The following is an 18,847-nucleotide window of genomic DNA, read 5'->3' on the forward strand; positions in this document are numbered from 1 at the left end:
GCTGTGAAAGTGCTGCACTCAATATGCCAGCAAATTTGGAAAACTCAGCAGTGGCCACAGGACTGGAAAAGGTCAGTTTTCATTCCAATCCCAAAGAAAGGCAATGCCAAAGAATGTTCAAACTACCACACAATTGCACTCATCTCACACACTAGTAAAGTAATGCTCAAAATTCTCCAAGCCAGGCTTAAACAATCCGTGAACCGTGAACATCCAGACGTTCAAGCTAGATTTAGAAAAAGCAGAGGAACCAGAGATCAAATTGCCAACATCCACTGGATCATGGAAAAAGCAAGAGAGTTCCAGAAAAACATCTATTTCTGCTTTATTGACTATGCCAAAGCCTTTGACTGTGTGGATCACAATAAACTGTGGAAAATTCTGAAAGAGATGGGAATACCAGACCACCTGACCTGCCTCTTGAGAAACCCATATGCAGGTCAGGATGCAACAGTTAGAACTGGACATGGAACAACAGAATGGTTCCAAATAGGAAAAGGAGTACGTCAAGGCTGTATATTGTCACCCTGCTTATTTAACTTATATGCCGAGTACATCATGAGAAATGCTGGGCTGGAGGAAGCACAAGCTGGAATCAAGATTGCCAGGAGAAATATCAATAACCTCAGATATGCAGATGACACCACCCTTATGGCAGAAAGTGAAGAGGAACTAAAAAGCCTCTTGATCAAAGTGAAAATGGACAGTGAAAAAGTTGGCTTAAAGCTCAACATTCAGAAAACGAAGATCATGGCATCTGGTCCCATCACTTCATGCAAAATAGATGGGGAAACAGTGTCAGACTTTATTTTTTTGGGTTCCAAAATCAGTGCAGATGGTGACTGCAGCCATGAAATTAAAAGACACTTACTCCTTGGAAAGAAGGTTATGACCAACCTAGATAGCATATTCAAAAGCAGAGACATTACTTTGCCAACAAAGGTCCGTCTAGTCAAGGCTATGGTTTTTCCAGTGGTCATGTATGGATGTAAGAGTTGGACTGTGAAGAAAGCTGAGTACCAAAGAATTGATGCTTTTGAACTGTGGTGTTGGAGAAGACTCTTGAGAGTCCCTTGGACTGCAAGGAGATCTAACCAGTCCATCCTAAAGGAGATCAGTCCTGGGTGTTCATTGGAAGGATTGATGCTAAAGCTGAAACTCCAATACTTTGGCCACCTCATGCAAAGAGTTGACTCATTGGAAAAGACCCTGATGCTGGGAGGGATTGGGGTCAGGAGGAGAAGGGGATGACAGAGGATGAGATGGCTGGATGGCATCACCGACTCGAAGGACATGAGTTTGGGTAAACTCCAGGAGTTGGTGATGGACAGGGAGGCCTGGCGTGCTGCGATTCATGGGGTCGCAAAGAGTTGGACATGACTGAGCAACTGAACTGAACTGAAGGAACTTCCTACCTTCCAGAAAAGCAAGAAATAAAGGTCTGTTTTTTAAGCCATCCAGTCTGTGGTAATTTGCTATAATAGCCCACCCTGACTAAGACAGGTGGAAGAGGGCAGATGGGAGGGGAAGAGTGAGATAGAGAAGAATGCATGCATGTGTGATAACACTGAGAATCACCACCAACAAGCTCTCAGAGAACACCACAATTATATATTTTACAGTAAGCTGCAAAAACATCAATATAGCCCATAATATAGAAATAAATACTGTAAAATACCAAATAAAAGAACACTGCTTTTGTTTTTTTCCTATCCCCTGAGGAAAAAACACATTAGTGTAGAATATTTCAAACTATAAAGAATACATTATTTTTTCTAGAAGAGAAATTTAACATTACCTGTACAGAAAAATACTTCACTTCATCAAATGTAATCATAATGTCCTTTTCAGTGTTTTGGGATAGCAAGCTACAAGTTTTTGTACATTTCACCACATTGTTAATAGAGATGCGAATGAACAAATTACTGTAATGCTGGGAAATGACTGAAAATACATATTTAGGAAGCAAATTTTATTGTAATTGACAGTAACACATTGTAAAATTAACCCATTAAACAATTCAGGCCAAAACCTAAGACTCAATAAAATAAAGAAAGAAGTTACAGAGCATATTAAACAGTAAAGAAAGCATTTTAAAATAGTACTTTTGCCCACTGGTGGTAGGCACAATCAGGAAAAGACGGTTGATTCTTCATTAGATTACTTATGTTTTTATCCTCACATTTTCATTATAATTATTCTGAAAACTTTCCTATATATTATTTTTAAGGTAACCAAACATTCACAACACATACTTGAAAACTTTTTCTAATAATTATGTGGAAATTCAAAAAATATAATAATTCAGAATAATTTATTTTTAATTTTATTCTAATTTTAATTTCAATATATTTTAATTTAATCTTATCTTGTAATTCACTTTACTATCTACTTCACATATACTATATTGGTCAGTGTTTTTATCTTTCATAGCACTCCATGAATTAAAACAATTTTGTTTTTATGATTTATCTTTAAAACTCTGTTATATAGAATTCTCTTCAATAATTCACTTTATATAAAAAAGAACCATCAAGGCTTCATAATGAGGCTGGTTTTATGCCATAATAATCCAATAATAAGCATTCAACTTACTTAAAGTCACCGAGAAAAATAAATTCTTTGAACAATGTTTAAGAGATGCATAGAAATAAACTAGTACTATCATCCAAGAAGATAAATATTTTTTCTTAAACTTACATGATAATTGAGGTGGATTACAGATAGTTCAAAATCTTTTGTCACTCCCCGCCTCAAAAAGTCAACTTAATATTTTCCTCTGCTCTTGAATCTGGCCTAGTCCTGTGACTATTTTAACATGCAATGGACATGACCATGGCTGAGATTAGGACAAGGTGAGAGTGGCACTACCCAGGGTACAAAGTTAAGTGGACACCAGAGACTTTAGTAATCAAGATAGTATTTTAATATTTTAAAATAAAAATTAATGATGAAAGACAAGACCCTGGGACTACATGGGTAGAAAGGTCCAGCCTCTCAGCTAAGTCCAGTCCTTCAGGCATTCTCATTAAGGCACCAGACACTTAAATGAGTTCTTTTGGACATACCAGCCCTTTTGAACTACAGCCCCAGCTGTGAAAATGTGAAGCAGAAGAACCACTTAGTGAATGCACAGATAATGATTGGTAGTAAAATGGTAAATGTTTTAAGCTACTGAGTCTTTGAGTGTTTTGTAAGGCAGCAATATATAACTGAAACAGTGACATATGATCATAGTATGATCGTTAAATCGAAAGAAAGGATACTCTTAGGCGTAAAATGTTTGCAGTTTCTTATATGAATGGCCAGGCAGCCGACCTATAACAATCAAAATAAAAACACAGAGAATGTATTTTTTTAAGTTAATTTTTCTTTCATTTTACTATCACCAAACTGTATTTTTTAAAGTTTCACTTTGTTAGTTTTTCTCATTAGAAATTTTTTATTAGCAATATCTAGTCACAGATATAAAACAGAAATACAGAAGAAAAATAGGCAAGATTTGTTCAAAGTAAACCTAAAATAAACAAGAATTAAAAGCCAAAAATGGTTCATTTATTAACTTCAATACAGCTGTCACTCTCTGAATCATTTTCATTTTACATTAGGTGAGGACATTTTACATTAGGTGAGATGTTATGTTAAAACATAACATCTTGGGAATCCCTAGTATAGATAACAGTTTTTCTGCGAATCAGAATGTTTTCTATAATTTCAGTGATTATTAGAATGCTTATCTGACTCATAAAAATGAAAAATTCATGAATATGGTTATCAGAGACAGCCATTTTCTATTCATGTTTTTGATACCATGTAATAAACATTAAACTGTCTTCATATGAAATAAATAATTTATATGGGTTTATTGAGACTTAGTCATACATACCACATCCCCAAATGGCACCAAACTCGGTGCCTCATGTGTTACTTCTGGTGCTTTATTTTCAGACCCTTTAAGAGTTTTTCTCAGCATCTACAATGTAAATAAGTTGAGACTTTAGAAGGCAAAGAAGAATATAATTAGATAAAATATCACTTCAATTCAACAAGTATTTTATGAGTGTCTAGTATCAGATACTATATATTTTAGTATTATATATTCTATGACTTGAAAACTCATCTCTACCCCAAGCTTATTAAGTTAGCAGAGAAACAAAATGTGTACATTTAAATGTAAAATCATTAATGGAATTGTGAGACAGGAGAGAAGTACATAATAGCATGAACAGTGAGTTCTCCTTGCTAACAAAAAATGATCATCCCAATCTAATGTGGACTAGATCCTGTATCTCACAAACAGCAGTAATCCTGGTGCAAATTATTCCAGTATTCCTTCAGTTATCAGCCACTGCAGGGACTGCAATTACATCCTTTGGAATAATAGGTTCCCTGGAAAGGACTAATAAATAGATGGCTTTTGGTTTTTGGTTGTGTGATTTCATCCAGAATAATTCAATCAATTGGTAACTGTGGGTTGATATTTAACTTTGTTTTTATTTTATTTTTTAATTAAATTTATTTATTTTAATTAGAGGCTAATTACTTTACAATATTGTATTGGTTTTGCCATACATCAACATGAATCCACCACGGGTGTACACATGTTCCCAATCTTGAACCCCCTTCCCACCTCCCTCCCCGTACCATCCCTCTGGGTCATCCCAGTGCACCAGCCCCAAGCTTCCTGTATCCTGCATCAAACCTGGACTGGCGATTCGTTTCTTATATGATATTATACATGTTTCAATGACATTCTCCCAAATCATCCCCCCCGCTCTCCCACAGAGTCCAAAAGACTGTTCTATACATCTGTGTCTCTTTTGCTCCGGTCACTACACATAATGGTTAGCATTTAAAAATTATAAAACATTTTAATACAGATTTTTAAAGTAAAGAGCAAGGGATGGGAAGGGGAATGAGAGGAAAGGTGAGGGGAATAGTGAACAAATGGTCTATTAAATCTAACCTGAAAAGGAGAATTATATTTATTCTCAACCAGTGCTGAACTTGAATCAACATGATCTTATCTATAAGGAAAAATTTCCCAAAAGCTTTGTTGTTATGTGTCTTTTAAGAATCACTTGTTTAATTCATATAATATGCATAAATCCTTAGTTATGTTGAAAATTTCATTTTAAAGGACAAAACAAATACTTGAGGTGTACTGAAAACATTTTTTTAATATATATCTTGGATCATTTTGTTATTGTTGCATCTGTGGTTTAATGTGCTTTTTATATATGATTAATTCACAAGTTAAGCTAACTGAATGACAATTACTGTATTGTTACAAAAATATCAATCTGTGTACAGTCTATGTGTATTTAATATGGAACACCATACTTTCTAATGTTTTTAATGATCTTCTTATGGAAGTCTACTTTGAAAATGCATCTTAATGACTACAAAATAATTAGGAAAAACTTCTTTAGAATACTAATACTCAATTTAGCCTTAACAATTTGGCATTTTACTTAACAATCCTCACTTTATTATCTTTTTTACTTTTCCTTCCTCATATGAGCAGAGCTCTCTTCAATGGCAGCAGCATGAGCAAAACAACTCTTTGCCAAAATTCTATTTAGAACCTTGAACAAAACTTCTAAAGACTAGTCTCATAAAGCCTCTGACACCACATAGAATTTCTCCTGAACCTGTGGAGAATTTTAATTCCAGTTAATTCCACTTGCCTTTTTTCTCTGCTGCCTTCGGCCCCACCTTGAACAGAAGTCCCTCCTGGCACTTCTATTTAAAAGCCTCTACGTTCACTTACATCGCTCTGCACTTTGTCTCCAACGGCCTTTCTGGACCACTCTCCCCTATTCCACAGTTTTCCTTGAAAACCCACCAGCCTACATACAGGTTTACCTTCTCCTAGCATTCTCCCCCTCCTAGTGCTAATGGCAACCTCACTATCCTTACATCAATTAACATTCACTAGTGTACTGGAGTGGAGAAAGCAATGGCACCCCACTCCAGTACTCTTGCCTGGAAAATTCCATGGATGGAGGAGCCCAGTAGGCTGCAGTTCATGGGGTCACTAAGAGTCGGAAACAACTGAGCGACTTCACTCTCACTTTTCACTTTCCTGCACTGGAGAAGGAAATGACAACCCACTACAGTGTTCTTGCCTGGAGAATCCCAGGGACAGGGGAGCCTGGTGGCCTGCCGTCTATGGGGTCGCACAGAGTCGGATACGACTGAAGCGACTTAGCAGTAGCAGTGTACTGGCAGGATTATATGCCTGGCATTGTGTTGATTTCAGCTTGAAATGTTCCTGCCCTTGAGAAGTTCAGCCCAGTGTTGAAGACAAGTTAAAAAACAATGACAGTTTCACTATAAGAAAAACAAATGCTGAGAAGGAGTTTATCTTTACTCATTCTCTGCACATATCTTATACATGGAAAAACAATAATTTATTTGATTGGTCAGATACTGTCATTCATTGTACAAGCTACAGGTGCATGGAATTCTTAAAAACAGTTTGGGTACTGAGTTTGCTAGTTAAGTAGGTCAATCAATTACATTACCTTGAGTAGAATATCTAGTCTACTTTGCAAATAGATAAACACTGATCACAAGAAATTTCATGGCAGAGCCCTTTTAAAAAGTTAGTAAACATAAAGATGCATCATACACTTTGGTTTTACAAAAAGAAATGTTTCAACTTGCTAAACTTTTCTTCGATGGCTGTCAGTAGTACACAAACTAGCAAATATTTTAAAATATATACTTCTTAATCTGTCCTTTCAGAGTAAGGTGGTGACATTTTAATGAGTAAGAAAATAACTATCTTTTTGAAATAAACTCACGTTAAGATGAGAACATTTTAAAAACTACTGGAAATATTTCCTTCTAATGTTACTTTATGTGTATGCAAATGTGTTATGAGCACACTTGAAAATTTACAAACACTTTTGTTTAAAAAATTCACAAATGAAGAGTTTCAGCAGGTTGTGTGCTGTGTGCTGTGCTTAGTCACTCTATCGTGTCTGACTCTTTGCGACCCCGTGGACTTCTCTGTTCATGAGGATTCTCCAGATCTTTACCAGCTGAGCTACCAGGGAAGCCCACCAGCAGCTTAAGAGACCACTTTTCCCTTTAAATGTAAAAAAATGAAAGCCCTCCCCAGAGTTTACCAGAACTAATTAATCAGAAAAGTAACATTTTATGCAAAACATGTGAGCTAAAAACTTTGAATAACATGACAGAAATGAAAAATGAGTACTGTGATTTAACAGGCTCAACAAAAAAGCATTGCTTCCAATTGGAATTTCGAATATTTAAAGGTATCTTTTCTAAATATAACAGCATTAAAAACCTAATACTGAAATACATTTGCCTTAAACCAGACCTTCAAACCACTACATCACTAAGTATTAAATCATGTTTTTCAAAAATAGTGATATTTATTGAGTTCTGTACCAGTAATAAACAAAATGAATTAAAAATCAGTTTTAGAAATATTGCTTATTTCTAATTTTTAATTTTTGTATATTGTAGAATCTATAAAGTAAATTGCATTACATTTTATAAAGTATAAATAAATATTAAAAACATTGGTTAAAGATGTTCACATATTTTTACTGATAATATTGTGCAGTCAAAGAAATTTGGAGAATACTGCTAAGAAGTCACATTTAGATGCCTATGTCTCTCTTTCCAAATCTGTCTTTCTGGAGGTTTGAAGCTGCCAGTTCCCACGTGTATGCCCATCTCAGCACAGTCTGCTCAGAATGAACACCTTCTCCATCTGATAGGCCCACTGCCTTCAATATGATATGGAGGTAAGTTTTCCATAATAGTTTTCAACTGTGACTCATCACCAGAATTCTTAGCATAACAATAGATAAATGCACCAAATAAACTCATTAGAGAGTCTGGAAACAAACATTTATGCAAACTTCACTTGTGACAAAGACGGAACTAAAGAATAGTGAGGTAAAAAACACTCTCAAATGAGTAAGTAGAAATTGCCATACAGAAGAAAGAGAGAGAAAGAAGAAAAAGCAGAAAGAGAGAGAGAAGGGAAAGAAGAGAAAAGAATGAAGAGCAAAAGGGAAAAAAAGAGAGAAAAAAAGAACAGAAAACCTGACACATACCTCACAGTACAAACACAGAATCAGTTACAGTGAATTGCAGATCTCAATGTGAAAGGAAAAACGATTAAAAGACAATACAGAAGATTTTCATGACGTTTTCATGATATAAACAATTAGAAGATGATATAGGTAGATTTCTAAAACAGAACAGAGCAATAACCACAAAGAAAAAGTTTGAAACAGTAAACCACATTAAATTTAATAACTTTTGTTTATTAATGACACCGTTAGGAAAGTGAAGGGGCTTCCCAGGTGGCGCAGTGGTAAAGAATCCGCCTGTCCATGTAGCAGTTGCAGGAAGCATGGATTCCAATCCCTGGAGGAGGAAATGGCAACCCACTCCAGTATTCAGTTCAGTTCAGTTCAGTCGCTCAGTCGTGTCCGACTCTTTGCAACCCCATGAATCGCAGCACGCCAGGCCCCCCTGTCCATCACCAACTCCCAGAGTTCACTCAGACTCACGTCCATCGAGTCAGCGATGCCATCCAGCCATCTCATCCTCTGTCGTCCCCTTCTCCTCCTGCCCCCAATCCCTCCCAGCATCACAGTCTTTTCCAATGAGTCAACTCTTCGCATGAGGTGGCCAAAGTACTGGAGTTTCAGCTTTAGCATCATTCCCTCCAAAGAAATCCCAGGGCTGATCTCCTTCAGAATGGACTGTTTAGATCTCCTTGCAGTCCAAGGGACTCTCAATAGTCTTCTCCAACACCACAGTTCAAAAGCATCAATTCTTTAGTGCTCAGCTTTCTTCACAGTCCAACTCTCACATCCATACATGACCACAGGAAAAACCATAGCCTTGACTAGACGGACCTTTGTTGGCAAAGTAATGTCTCTGCTTTTCAATATGCTCTCTAGGTTGGTCATAACTTTTCTTCCAAGGAGTAAGCGTCTTTTAATTTCATGGCTGCAGTCACCATCTGCACTGATTTTGGAGCCCAAAAAAATAAAGTCTGACACTGTTTCCCCATCTATTTCCCATGAAGTGATGGGACCAGATGCCATGATCTTCCTTTTCTGAATGTTGAGTTTTAAGCCAACTTTTTCACTTTCCTCTTTCACTTTCATCAAGAGGCTCTTTAGTTCCTCTTTGCTTTCTGCCATAAGGGTGGTGTCATCTGCATATCTGAGGTTATTGATATTTCTCCTGGCAATCTTGATTCCAGCTTGTGCTTCTTCCAGCCCAGCGTTTCTCATGATGTACTCTGCATAGAAGTTAAATAAGCAGGGTGACAATATACAGCCTTGACGTACTCCTTTTCCTATTTGGAACCAGTCTGTTGTTCCATGTCCAGTTCTAACTGTTGCTTCCTGACCTGCATACAAATTTCTCAAGAGGCAGGTCAGGTGGTCTGGTATTCCCACCTCTTTCAGAATTTTCCACAGTTTATTGTAATCCACACAGTCAAAGGCTTTGGCATAGTCAATAAAGCAGAAATAGATGTTACTGTCAGCAAAATCCCATGGACAGAGGAGCCTGCCGAGCTGCAGTCCATGGGGTCACAAAGAGTCAGACGGCACCGAGAACACACATACACACACACACACACACACACACACACACACATACGCAGAGGAAAGTGAAAAGATAAGACACTGACTGGAAGATTTTTGCAACATGTTTAGTATAACTGACAAAGGGCCTATAACTAGAATGTATACACAAAAGTATACAAACTAGTAAGAAAAAGTTAGACAATCCAACAGAAAAATGGAGAACAAGCACTTCACAAAATAGTTTATAAGATCACTCATAATCATTTGGAAGGGAACTCACCCTCATTAGTCATCAGGGAAATGAAAGCTAACACCACAAAGAGATACCACTACATTTCCCTGAGATGCCTAACCATTAAGAGACGGGCACTATGAAATGGAAGGATGGAGATTATCTAGAACTCTAACACACTGCCAGTGGGAATATAAATTGGTATATTCTCTTTGAAAACCATTTGGTATTTGGTTGAATATATACATAATAATGACCCAGAAATTCCATTCTTAGATATATCCTCAACAGAATGTAAAAACATGTGTATCAAAAGACATATACAAGAACAGTTACAGCTGTATTATTCACCATAGCCAAAAAATAGAAACAACCCAAATATTCGTTAACAATGGAATGGATAAATATAATGTGTTATGTTCATACAATGGAATATTACAAAGCAAGGAAAATGAGTAACTACACATACACACAGCGTGAATGAATCTTACAAACAAAATATTGAACAAAACCCCCCGAAATACATATCTTTAACTACACATAGGACATTCTGTAAGATGTACCATATACTAGCCATAAAACCAGTTTCAATAAAATTTGGCAAAATTGAAATCAAACAAAGAATGTTCTCCTACTTCAACAGAATAAATTATAAGAACACAAGGAAATTTGGGAAATACACAAATCCTGGAAATTAAAAACATTTGTAAATAAACTCTGGGCCAAAGAAGAAAAAAAGTCAGAATACATTATGAGCTGAATAAAAATGAAAACACAACACAAAACTCATGAAGTGCACCTAAAGCAGTGCTCAGCTGAAAATCAGCATTAAACATACTTAGAAAAATAAGAGCAAGCTCAACTCAAAGTAAGCAAGAGGAAGAAAATAAAGGTTAGAATAGAAATTATTAAGATTAAAAAAAAAAATCAATGAAACTAAAGGTAGGTTCTTGAAAAGATCACCAAAACTGCCAAATCTGTAGCTATACTGATGAAGATAAAAGACAGAGGTTACAAATTACCAAAACCAAAAAAGAAAGGGGTATACCACTGATCTTACAAAATTAAAAGGGTTATAAAGAAATAGCATTGTATTAGTTCTTATAGCTGCTATACAAATTGCTACAAACTTGGTGACCTAAAACAACAAAAATTTGTTTTTTCACAGTTGTGTAGACCAGAAGTCTAATATCAGTCTCCCTTGGCCAAAATTTTAAGGAAAAATCCAGTCTTATGCCTTATAGCTTCTGACAACAGGGCAGCATTCCTTAGCTTGTGGTCACATCACTACAACCTCTACCTCTGGTCACATTACCTTCTCTTCTGAGTGTGTCCAAATATCCCTCTATCTCTCTCTTATAAGGACATTTGTGATTATACATAGGGCCCATCAGATAATCCAGGATAATGGCCTCCATCACAAATCCTAAACTTCACTGCATCAGCAAAAGTTTATTGACATATAAGGTAACTACTTACAACCTCAAACAATTTTATGTTAACCAATTAGAAATTTAGATGAAATGGAAAAATGTCTATCAAGGCACATATTATCAAAATTGAATAAGAATATCTGGAAAGACTTACAACAACTAAAGAAATTAAATTACTAATTGAAGCTCTTCCTACCAAACCAAACAAAAACAACTTAGGCCCAAACTGTTTCACTGGTGAATTCTATCAAATACTTACAATCCTTAACAAACTCAAGGAAAAAGAAAAAAAGAAGAGGAAAGTATACATCCCACGTTATTCTATGAGGTCAGTATTATATTAATACCAAAGCCAGACAGGCATCACAAGATGAAAAAACAATAAATCATTATTCCTTACAAACACAGAGGCAAAAATCTTCCACAAGATGTTAGTAAATTAAATCCAACAACATATTAAAAAGAACCATACACCATGACAAAGTGGGATTTTTTTCATCTGAAAAATCAATGTAATAAAATTAATATAATAAGTCATATTAGTATGTCCAATAAAGGACAAAATGACATAATTTAGCTAGATGCAGAAAATGTATTTGACAAAATCAAGATATATTCTTTTTAAAAAAATATTTACTTATTTATTTGGCTGCACTTGATCTCAGTTGTAGCATGTAGGACTAGTTTCCCAACCAGGGATTGAACCTGGGCCCCCTGCATTGGGAGTGCAGAGTCTCAACCACTGGACCACCAGGGAAGTTCTAAAATGTATTCTAAATAAAAACTCTGAACAGACGAGGAATAGAAGGGAAATTCTCCAACATCACACTCAATGGTGAAAGACTGAATGTTTTCCACTTTAAGATTGGTAAGGCAATAATGTTCATTCTATTTTTAATCAACATCGTACTACAGGTTCTATTCACGGCAATCAGACAAGAAAAAGAAAGAAAAAGTATCCACATTTGAGAGAAAGAACTAAAACTATCTTTATTTGCAGGTGACACCGTTCTGTATACAGAAATTCCTAAAAAATCCACCAAAAAAACAAGAGGAAGAGAGAAAATACTGGAATTAACAACTGAGTTCAGCAAGGTCTTAGGCTATATGAACAAAATATAAAAATCAACTGCATTTCTATATACTAGCAATGAAAAATCTGGAAATAAAAAGAAAACAATTACATTAGAAATAGCATCAAAATAATAAAATACTTAGTAAAATTAAAAGAAGAAATGTAAGACTAGTACACTGAAAACTATAAAACGTTCCTGAGTGAAATTAAAGATCTAAATGAATGGAAAACTTCCATGTTTATGACTGGAAAGATTCAATATTGTTAAAAAATCGATTCTCAAACTGATCTATGACTGTGTGTGTGCTCAGTTGTGTCTGACTCTTTGAGACCCTATGGACTATAGCCTGTCAGGCTCCTCTGTCCATGGAATGTTCCAAGCAAGACTATTAGAGTGGGTTGCCACTTCCTTCTCCAGAGGATCTTCCCAATCCAGGGATTGAACCCACGTCTCCTGCATTGGCAGGCAGGCTCTTTACCACTGAGCTGCTAGGAAGCCCAAATTGATCTACAGAGCCAACAAAATATACAAACCACTAGCTAGCTTAATCAATATACAAGGATAAGACACAAATAAGAAATAAGATCTTTGAAAAACCATAAAAGACTACTTTGCAGACCTCCAAATGTATTTTAAAACCTAAATATAATGTATATCTCCTGCTGCTGCTGCTAAGTCGCTTTAGTCATGTCCCACTCTGTTCGACCCCATAGACGGCAGCCCACCAGGCTCCCGCGTCCCTGAGATTCTCCAGGCAAGAACACTAGAGCGGGTTGCCATTTCCTTCTCTAATGCATGAAAGTGAAAAGTGAGAGTGAAGTCGCTGAGTTATGTCTGACTCTTAGCGACCCCATGGGCTGGAGCCCACCAGGCTCCTCTGTCCATGGGCTTTTCCAGGCAAGAGTAACGGAGTGGGTTGCCATCGCCTTCTCCGTATAATCCCCTAAGGAAATACAATTCAACAAAATTGATGCTGTTAATGGTAAACAGTTTGAACAGACCACTTTCTATTTAAAAAGAGAGAGAGAGCGAGCTAGCAATGAGCTATCACCAATGAAAAGCACCGGGCCCAGATGATTTCACAGGGAATTCTACCAAATTCAAAAACTAAGTATCCCATAGCACCATTAACAAAAACTTTCCTATTCTTTTTACAAAGCAAGCATAGCATTGATACCTAAACCCATAAAGGAAATTACAGATGAATGCGAAGGTACTTCAGTTCAGTTCAGTTCAGTCACTCAGTCGTGTCCGACTCTTTGCGACCCCATGAATCGCAGCCAGGCCTCTTTGTCCATCACCAATTCCCAGAGTTCACCCAAACTCATGTCCATTGAGTCAGTGATGCCATCCAGCCATCTCATCCTCTGTCGTCCCCTTCTCCTCCTGCCCCAAATCTCTCCAGCATCAGGGTCTTTTCCAATGAGTCAACTCTTCACATGAGGTGGCCAAAGTACTGGAGTTTCAGCTTCAGCATCAGTCCTTCCAATGAACACCCAGGACTGATCTCCTTTAGGATGGACTGGTTGGATCTCCTTGCAGTCCAAGAGACTCTCAAGCGTCTTCTCCAACACCACAGTTCAAAAGCATCAATTCTTCGGTGCTCAGCTTTCTTCACAGTCCAACTCTTGCATCCATACATGACCACTGGAAAAACCATAGCCTTGACTAGACGGACCTTTGTTGGCAAAGTAATGTCTCTGCTTTTCAATATGCTATCTAGGTTGGTCATAATTTTCTTTCCAAGGAGTAAGCGTCTTTTAATTTCATGGCTGCAATCACCATCCACACTGATTTTGGAGCCCAAAAAAATAGTCTGACACTGTTTCCACTGTTTCCCCATCTAGTTCCCATGAAGTGAAGGGACCAGATGCCATGATCTTCGTTTTCTGAATGTTGAGCTTTAAGCCAACTTTTTCACTCTCCTCTTTCACTTTCATCAAGAGGCTTTTTGTGTCCAACTCTATGGGACCCCACTGACTGTAGCCCACCAGACTCCTCTGTTCATGCGATTCTCCAGGCAAGAATACTGGATTGGGTTGCCATTTCCTTCTCCAATAAATGAATATAACAAAAATATTGATACAAAGATACTAAATAATAAAAACAATCTAATACCGCAAAGAAAATAATATGCAATAATCAAGTGAGATTAATTCTAGGAATGTAATAAGTTGGTTCAATAATAGGAAACTCACTAATAATGAATCTCTCCTTAGGATATAAGGAGAAAAATTATGCAATTATTTCCATATATATTTATTAATAAATGGCCTCTGATAAAATTCAACAACTTTTCCTGTTAAAACACTCACAAAAATAGCAATTAAGCCAGTACTTGAAGTTTGAACCTTCAAATATTTCATTTGGTGGAGAAATAGTGGAAACATTTACTAAGATCAGGAACAAGGCAAGGTTGTCTACTGTCTCTACTATGACTCAACATGTTACTAACTGGTAGCATTAGTCCAAGCAGTTAGGCAAGAAAAATCAAATAGAGGCAAGATCATCTTCAAATATATCTAAACCCTAGAGAATTAATAATACTACTAACTCAATTATTTAAAAAAATTCAATAAGGAAGCAGGACATGAAATTAACATACAGACATCTATAGCCTTAATATAGACAAATAATTGAAGTATATAAAGCAGAAGAAGCCCCACCTGAGGAATAATCTTAACAAGAAGTGTGCAAAACTCTTAAGAGGAAAACTTTAAAACACTTCTGAAAGACACAAAAGTAGAGTTGAATAATGAAAAACATCTCTGGATAGGACAGACCAACATCATAAAGATGTCAGTTCTACTTAATTTACAAATGTAATGTAATCTTTAGTTTTTTAAAAGCCTTTTATTGTGAGATAAACAAGTTAACAAAGTTTTTATAAAGAGTGAGAATAATCAGGAAGTTACAGGAAAAGAAAACTACAAAAAGGAAGGGGTCCAGCCCTCCCAGACTTCAAAACATACTTTAAGTCTTTAAATAAAAGAGTATGGTCTTAACTACCTTTCCCAAGGTAGAGTCATGAAATATATGGAAATGCCTACTAAATATGATTGACCTTGGGAAATGCTGCATTTCATATTCCCTTCTTGAATATTCACAAGGCATTCAGCATGTTAAAGATTCCTGCAACAAAGGATTTATCTTTTCTTAAAAAAAATTGTAAGGTCTTGGCACTTGAATTGATAAACACCAATGGAATAGAATAGAAGGCCAGAAAAAAAACATATATGGAAGCTTAAATCTTATGCATAAACGAGGCATCTCAAAACTCTAGGGCAAAGATTGACTTTTTTTTTTTTTAAAGAAATGGTGTTGGGACATTTATTTGGGAAAAGAATAAATTAAATCCAGACTGCATACCACACATTACAAATAAATTAGGAATCTAAATATAAAAATTATATACAAGAACTAGAAGGCAAATTCAATTCATGTACTGTTTGTTTCCTAATAGAACAATATCTTTATGTACATGAATTGTTTCCTGATAAATACTGTACTATTTTTTAAAAATTTAAGAACAACAAAGAATGCAAAATTTCCTAATAACACTCTAACAGACTTAGAAAATGTGAGTTTCAGTTTGATTCCCCTTTTCCATTTCCTCTAAGTTTTGGCAGTACCACCGCTGCTGCTGCTGCTAAGTCGCTTCAGTCGTGTCCGACTCTGTGCAACCCCATAGACCGCAGCCCACCAGGTTCCCCCGTCCCTGGGATTCTCCAGGCAAGAACACTGGAGTGGGTTGCCATTTCCTTCTCCAATGCATGAAAGTGAAGTCGTTCAGTCGCGTTCGACTCTTAGCGACCCCATGGACTGCAGCCTACCAGGCCCCTCCGTCCATGGGATTTTCCAAGCAAGAATACTGGAGTGGGTTGCCATCGCCTTCTCTAAATGGAAATTAAACTCAAGTTTCACACACTTCAGATACAAATTTACCTAATTAAAAACAGGACACCAACGCCATGTATAAGAACCTCAGGCATTGAAAAGAGAGCTAACTGATGTTTCTGGAGTTGAGCCCTTTAGACAAATGAATTCCCAGTGATGATTATGATGATGTTAGCAGCTAACATCTATTAACGCTTTACTTCGCACTGCATTAAATATTTTATATTATTACCTCTTTTAGTTCTTCAGACAACCCTTCAGGGTAGGCAGTAATTAAACGGGGCTCTGACAAGTTAAATAACTGTCAGTGCCCCACAAGAAAACTCTTCCTCAGGTGTTCAGTTCAGTTCAGTCGCTCAGTCATGTCCGACTCTTTGCAATCCCATGAACTGCAGTACACCAGGCCTCCCTGTCCATCACCAACTCCCGGAGTCCACCCAAACCCATGTCCATTGTGTCAGTGGTGCCATCTAACCATCTCATCCTCTGTGGTCCCCTTCTCCTCCTGCCCTCAATCTTTCCCAGCATCAGCGTCTTTTCAAATGAGTCAGCTCTCCGCATCAGGTGGGTAAAGTATTGGAGTTTCAGCTTCAACATCAGCCCCTCCAATGAACACCCAGGACTGATCACCTTTAGGACGGACTGGTTGGATCTCTTTGCAGTCCAAGGGACTCTCAAGAGTCTTCTCCAACACCACAGTTCAAAAGTATCAATTCTTCTGCGCTCAGCTTTCTTTGTACTACCACTCTCCAAACGAGGGCTGGTTTCCCTCCCTCCACTGGCACACTGACCCCTTGGTCCTGCCTGACCCTCTATGGGGTCAGGGAACAGACTCCACCCACCAGACCCCACACTTACATTCAGCAGCCGGTACCCAGGACCCTCCTTGGACTCGACTTTGGACAGATTAGAGGCCTTGTCCCGCCCCTGGACGTTCCAGGCTGTAGAAGAGAATTCCGACCCCCTCGCTTGCATGTTTTCCAAGTTGGTTTGGGAACTTCTCTGAAATAACGGTGCTGTGTACAGGGAATGGACCCGCCTGTTGTGATTATCTTCTGCGTTGGAAACCTTCTCCATGTCTTGGGGCGGCTCCATCCCTCCATCCTCGGCTGGGCAGGTCTGCGCACTAACCGACTGCCTGCTACTGCGCAGGTGCAGCCCTCTCCCCCACCTTTCCCGCGCTTTTCCTGTGCACGCACCCACACCACGTGACCTGCGCATTCAGGCCGGCCTCTGCCCCAGGCTGGAACAGGGGCTGTGCTAGTTTCAACTGCAAGCCCTTGCTTAGGCCGTTTCAGCCTCCCTTTGAAGGAAGTCTGAGCTTGCTGGCTGACAGCAAAGCTCCTCAGCACGGTGATTGAATTTAGTTCATTTCCTGCCTGCCCTTTTAGTTCAGTTCAGTTCAGTTCAGTTCAGTCGCTCAGTCGTGTCTGACTCTTCGCGACCCCAGAATCGCAGCACGCCAGGCCTCCCTGTCCATCACCAACTCCTGGAGTTCACTCAGACTCACGTCCATCGAGTCAGTGATGCCATCCAGCCATCTTATCCTCTGTCGTCCCCTTCTCCTCCTGCCCCCAATCCCTCCCAGCATCACAGTCTTTTCCAATGAGTCAACTCTTCGAATGAGGTGGGCAAAGTACTGGAGTTTCAGCTTCAGCATCATTCCCTCCAAAGAAATCCCAGGGCTGATCTCCTTCAGAATGGACTGGTTGGATCTCCTTGCAGTCCAAGGGACTCTCAAGAGTCTTCTCCAACACCACAGTTCAAAACCATCAATTCTTCGGCACTCAGCCTTCTTCACAGTCCAACTCTTACATCCATTCATGACCACAGGAAAAACCATAGCCTTGACTAGACGGACCTTTGTTGGCAAAGTAATGTCTCTGCTTTTCAATATGCTATCTAGGTTGGACATAACTTTCCTTCCAAGGAGTAAGCGTCTTTTAATTTCATGGCTGCAGTCACCATCTACACTGATTTTGGAGCCCAAAAAAGTAAAGTCTGACACTGTTTCCCCTGTTTCCCCACCTATTTCCCATGAAGTGATGGGACCAGATGCCATGATCTTCGTTTTCTGAATGTTGAGCTTTAAGCCAACTTTTTCACTCTCCTCTTTCACTTTCATCAAGAGGCTTTTTAGTTTCTCTTCACTTTCTGCCATAAGGGTGGTGTTATCTGCATATCTGAGGTTATTGCTATTTCTCCCAGCAATCTTGATTCCAGCTTGTTTCTTCCAGTCCAGCGTTTCTCATGATGTACTCTGCATATAAGTTAAACAAGCCTGCCCCTTAATCCCTCATAAACCTTCTCTCTTCTCCATACACCTCCAAATACTATCCCCTGAGTTCCAGATGCCATATTTTTAACAGTCTACTTGGATACTTTTACTCGACTGTCCCATAGATTCATAACCCAACACATTAACATTCATCTTCCTTCTCAGACATCTATGTTCCAAACACATTTCGTGTAGCAATGTCATATCCACAAAATCTTAAAACTTGACAGTTTTTAATTCATATCCTAAATATTTGAACCCGACTGTTCCTCTTTATGGCTCCTCATTTAGGGTATCTCACATAGACGACTGCAGTGCTTTACTGCAGGGGT

General features: G+C 38.0%; 1 protein-coding gene and 1 non-coding gene across 2 annotated transcripts in view; both read right to left on the minus strand.

The window, feature by feature from the left end:
- C2CD6 (C2 calcium dependent domain containing 6) overlaps positions 1 to 17,458 on the minus strand; it is a 126,066-nt gene extending 108,608 nt beyond the window's left edge. The window contains exons 1-4 of the mRNA XM_061431005.1: positions 17,096 to 17,458; positions 3,887 to 3,973; positions 3,267 to 3,318; positions 1,799 to 1,944 (exon numbers count right to left, since the gene is read on the minus strand). Of these exons, the coding sequence (XP_061286989.1) occupies positions 1,799 to 1,944; positions 3,267 to 3,318; positions 3,887 to 3,973; positions 17,096 to 17,458 (648 nt within the window). The remainder of the gene's footprint in view (positions 1 to 1,798; positions 1,945 to 3,266; positions 3,319 to 3,886; positions 3,974 to 17,095) is intronic.
- TRNAG-CCC (transfer RNA glycine (anticodon CCC)) lies at positions 11,949 to 12,021 on the minus strand. The gene has a single exon. It is a non-coding gene; the product is annotated as a tRNA-Gly (tRNA).
- Positions 17,459 to 18,847: the final 1,389 nt, after the last annotated feature.

The sequence above is a fragment of the Bos javanicus genome, chromosome 2 (assembly GCF_032452875.1).
Source record: "Bos javanicus breed banteng chromosome 2, ARS-OSU_banteng_1.0, whole genome shotgun sequence".
NCBI classification, from domain to species: Eukaryota; Metazoa; Chordata; class Mammalia; order Artiodactyla; family Bovidae; genus Bos; species Bos javanicus.